At 59.7% G+C, this 3,402-nt stretch overlaps 1 protein-coding gene across 1 annotated transcript in view; it reads right to left on the bottom strand.

The window, feature by feature from the left end:
• Nucleotides 1–562: 562 nt before the first annotated feature.
• ELF3 (E74-like factor 3 (ets domain transcription factor, epithelial-specific )) overlaps nt 563–3,402 on the bottom strand; it is a 3,265-nt gene continuing 425 nt past the window's right edge. Inside the window, exons 2-8 of the mRNA XM_010077008.1 lie at nt 2,783–3,004; nt 2,437–2,523; nt 2,224–2,343; nt 1,939–2,028; nt 1,201–1,317; nt 825–1,020; nt 563–683 (exon numbers count right to left, since the gene is read on the bottom strand). Coding sequence (XP_010075310.1) covers nt 563–683; nt 825–1,020; nt 1,201–1,317; nt 1,939–2,028; nt 2,224–2,343; nt 2,437–2,523; nt 2,783–3,004 — 953 coding nt within the window. The remainder of the gene's footprint in view (nt 684–824; nt 1,021–1,200; nt 1,318–1,938; nt 2,029–2,223; nt 2,344–2,436; nt 2,524–2,782; nt 3,005–3,402) is intronic.

Raw genomic sequence — 3,402 nt, 5'->3', positions numbered from 1 at the left:
GCTCCACAATGTTCCCATCTTCTCTCAGCAGGTGCCACACTGAGAAGCTGCTGCACGGGGGGGCCCTCACCCATCCCATGCAGAGTAAACGGGGACCTTCGGCACGGCGCACACAGTGATGGGGGAGGACCCCGTCGCTGGGACAGGGTCTGTCCGATCACAGGTGAGACGGTGGAGCTGTCCCTCTGCTCAGGCACGAGGTGGGTGACAGCAGGAGACCTGCTGGGCTCTCACGGCGGTCCCAGCTGCCGCTCAGACTTCTTTTCCCCTTTGCGTTTGTCCAGGCTTTCAAACAGCCAAAGTCACTGCAACTCCAGTCGGAGGTACAAATCCAGTGAGGGACATAATGGTTTACAATAACCTACTGGAGCCAAAATATTAGCTTTAAACACCTCAGTGCCAGCAGTCACCAGCACGCACGAACATGCCCATGCAAGGGTCAGAGTTTCACACGCTGCACAGGGCAGCAGCTTCCAGATACAGCTGCAGGCAAAATTTTCTGCTGATGATCCCAGCTTGGGGCCCCCAAGGGGCTTGTCAGACCCCAGCTCATCCAGGACTCCTACAGCTCCTTGTTCCTGTTGAGCACCTCCTCCTCCTTCCAGCCGCTGGAGTTCTTCCCAAACTTGTACACCAGCCGTCGCCCATCGACTCTCTCCAGGATCTCCCGTTTGTAGTAATATCTGGAGGAGATGGAGCAATCAGGGCTTGGGATGCAGCCCCACATGCTCGGAAGCTGATGTGGGGGATGAAGGACGGGTCTTGGTGTGTCTGACCCAGCCCTATGGGGCAGGTCCCCCCCGGGGACAGGGGAGGGCGCTCACCGCATGGCTCGGCTCAGCTTCTCGTAGGTCATGCTGCTGTTTTTCTTCTTCTGGCCCCAGAGCTGAGCCACTGCCTCCGAGCGCAGGAACTTGAAGACACCTTCCCGGCGGTCCTCCCACTTCATCAGCCCCTCGTTCAGCTCGGGGTGGATCAGGATGTCCCGGATGAACTCCCACAGGTGGGTACCTCTTGGGGCTGGAAGAAGAGAGCAAGCTGTAGAGGAGGGAAGATTCTGTGTGTCCCTGCACTTTAGATCTCCCTAAACCCCTCGTGTCAAGAGGCATGGCCAGCGCACATGGCCCTTCCTCCCACCTCCCGCCATGGAGCCAAGCTGGGGGAGGCAGTCCCAAACCCAAGGGTGGAGGGTCCACGTACAGTGCTTGTTCTTCCGGCTCTCCAGGCAGTCTCTGCTCTCCTTACTGAGCTTTCGGGGCCGCCCCCGTTTCCGCTTGCCGTGTTTGCTGTCCCCTTTCTTGCTCCCTGCAAAGCCATCTGTGCAGACAGACACGGGGACACGTTATGCTGTGCAGAGCCTGCTGGGTTGCAGCACCCCCCCATCCCTGGGCACAGAGATGTCCTCCTCAGGAGCAGAAGCACAGGAGGGAGCTGGTTGGGGCACCCTCTTTTCAGGCCCAGCTACCAGGGGACCATCCTCCTGAGACCAAGATGTCCCCATTCCCTCCAGCCTTGTCCCACCCTCATCCGTGCTGCTGTGGTTAGGGCAGTGTGCTGCTCGTTCCCCAAACCTTGCTGCTTCCCTGCATCCTCACTGTCCCCATATCATCGCCAGCTGGGATCAATACTGAACACAGCTTTCACTGCCCAGGATCTCTGGCTGCAGCCCTCACCCAGCTGCCACCACCGACCCCTTCCCACCAAACTGCCTGCTGCCCTGGCTGCCCCAGCTCTGCCCCAGAGCCTGCACCGTCACTGTGCTCAACAGAGAGAAACAGACCCATGGCACACAGAAAGCCAGCCCCCTCCCTCCTTCCCAGATGGATGTTCAGACATTGTCCCTAAGTCATCACCAGAAGGGATGTGCTCTGCAGCTGCTGGGAGTGCCCAGGAGCAAGCCCTCCTCTCACAGCTCCCAGCGGGAAGCAAACAACTCACCATCAGGGAAGAGCTTTGCTTCTGCAAGGTCGAGGTCAAGGTCACTTCCACCGGAGTCCTGGGAGTTGGGGCTGTGGGACATCACAGGCCCTGAGAGGCAAAGGGACAGGGCTCAGACCACCAGCTGCTGGCATCTGAAGATGCTTTCCCCTGGCTCCCTCACCCCAGGACCCTGCAGGCAGCCCAGTGCAAGACCCAAACCTGCCCTTGGCGGTGGGGCAATTTCCCACTGATCTCCCAGATCAGCACAAGCAAAGGCAGCTTTTCGCAGGGCAAAATACTGACCTGAGACATCAGAGCTGCCTGGGGACATGGCACCAGGCAAGCAGGTGAAGTCTGTGGATAGGAAAGGGTTTGTGGGCTTCATGTCTTCCAGGGAGTCATTGGCACAGGGATTTCCCAGCTCTGGGAGAGGCAGAGAAGTGAAGAAGGGGTTACTTCTGCCTGCACCAGCATGTGGTCCCTGGGGAAAAGGCTTGACCAGGGCCCCTTTCTTACCCAGGTGGCTGGAGTCCAGGAAGGTCTCTTGGGAAGTTGCATCCTCTTTTTCCAGCAAGTCAATGATCCAGTTCAGCTCATCGGAGGCTGCAGGGGTGGGGGGACTGGGATTAGCGATGCTTATTTGGTATGGAGGGGAATGTTGCACACTGCGAGCTGCACCCTGCCCTGCCTGGACTCTGGTCTGTGCCCCCAAATCCCTCTCCGCAGCCTCCCCAGTGCAGCCTCCCCCAGGCAGCCCTCCGCAGTGCCTGGGAAGCATGGGGTCCTGGGCTGGTGGGGGACATCTCAGCCTCATGCTTTGAGCTGCCAGACCTGGGGACAAAGGGGACATTGGGACACTCACTGATCTCGTGCAAGCGGTCATAGAGCTCGTCCCCCAGGGGCCCGAAGATGAGGCGCATCTGGTCCCTGGTGCAGTGGCAGAGCATGTGCCCGTCCATGTTGCAGCAGGAGAAGTCGATGGAGCTGGCATCGTATTTGTTCTTCTCCACGTGGTAGCTGATCCATTCCAGCACCTGCACCTTGGTCCAGAAGTACGGGAGCTCACTGAACCACTCTGGCTTGTCTGTAAGGGATGGAGAGCGGGGCTCAGGAGCAGGGCAGCCGTGCCAGCGCCACGTGCCATGCATGGGCTGCCACCTGCAGCTGCTCACTGGGTCCGGTCCTGTGGCGATCCCGCAGGGCACAGCGGGCTCTGCGCTTGCAGGGTTATGGGACTAACAGGTGCTTTTCGAGTCACCGGCCTCGCTCAGCCCTGCTCCTGTCCTGGGGGACAGCAACGACCTGACACCCTCCACACTGTGGTTCTTGGTGCCATTTGTCCCGCCCGTGCAAGGATCCCCCCTGCTCTGCTGGTGTGGTCCCCATGCCTCCCCTAGGGCCATCCCATGATGGTCCCACGGGTGGACAGGGACCCCTGGCACCAGGACCATACTTCCAAACTGCTCTCCTGGTTAGCTCCGT

The sequence above is a fragment of the Pterocles gutturalis genome, unplaced genomic scaffold (assembly GCF_000699245.1).
Source record: "Pterocles gutturalis isolate BGI_N339 unplaced genomic scaffold, ASM69924v1 scaffold15078, whole genome shotgun sequence".
NCBI classification, from domain to species: domain Eukaryota; kingdom Metazoa; phylum Chordata; class Aves; order Pterocliformes; family Pteroclidae; genus Pterocles; species Pterocles gutturalis.
This window is presented reverse-complemented; position numbering and strand designations above follow the sequence as displayed.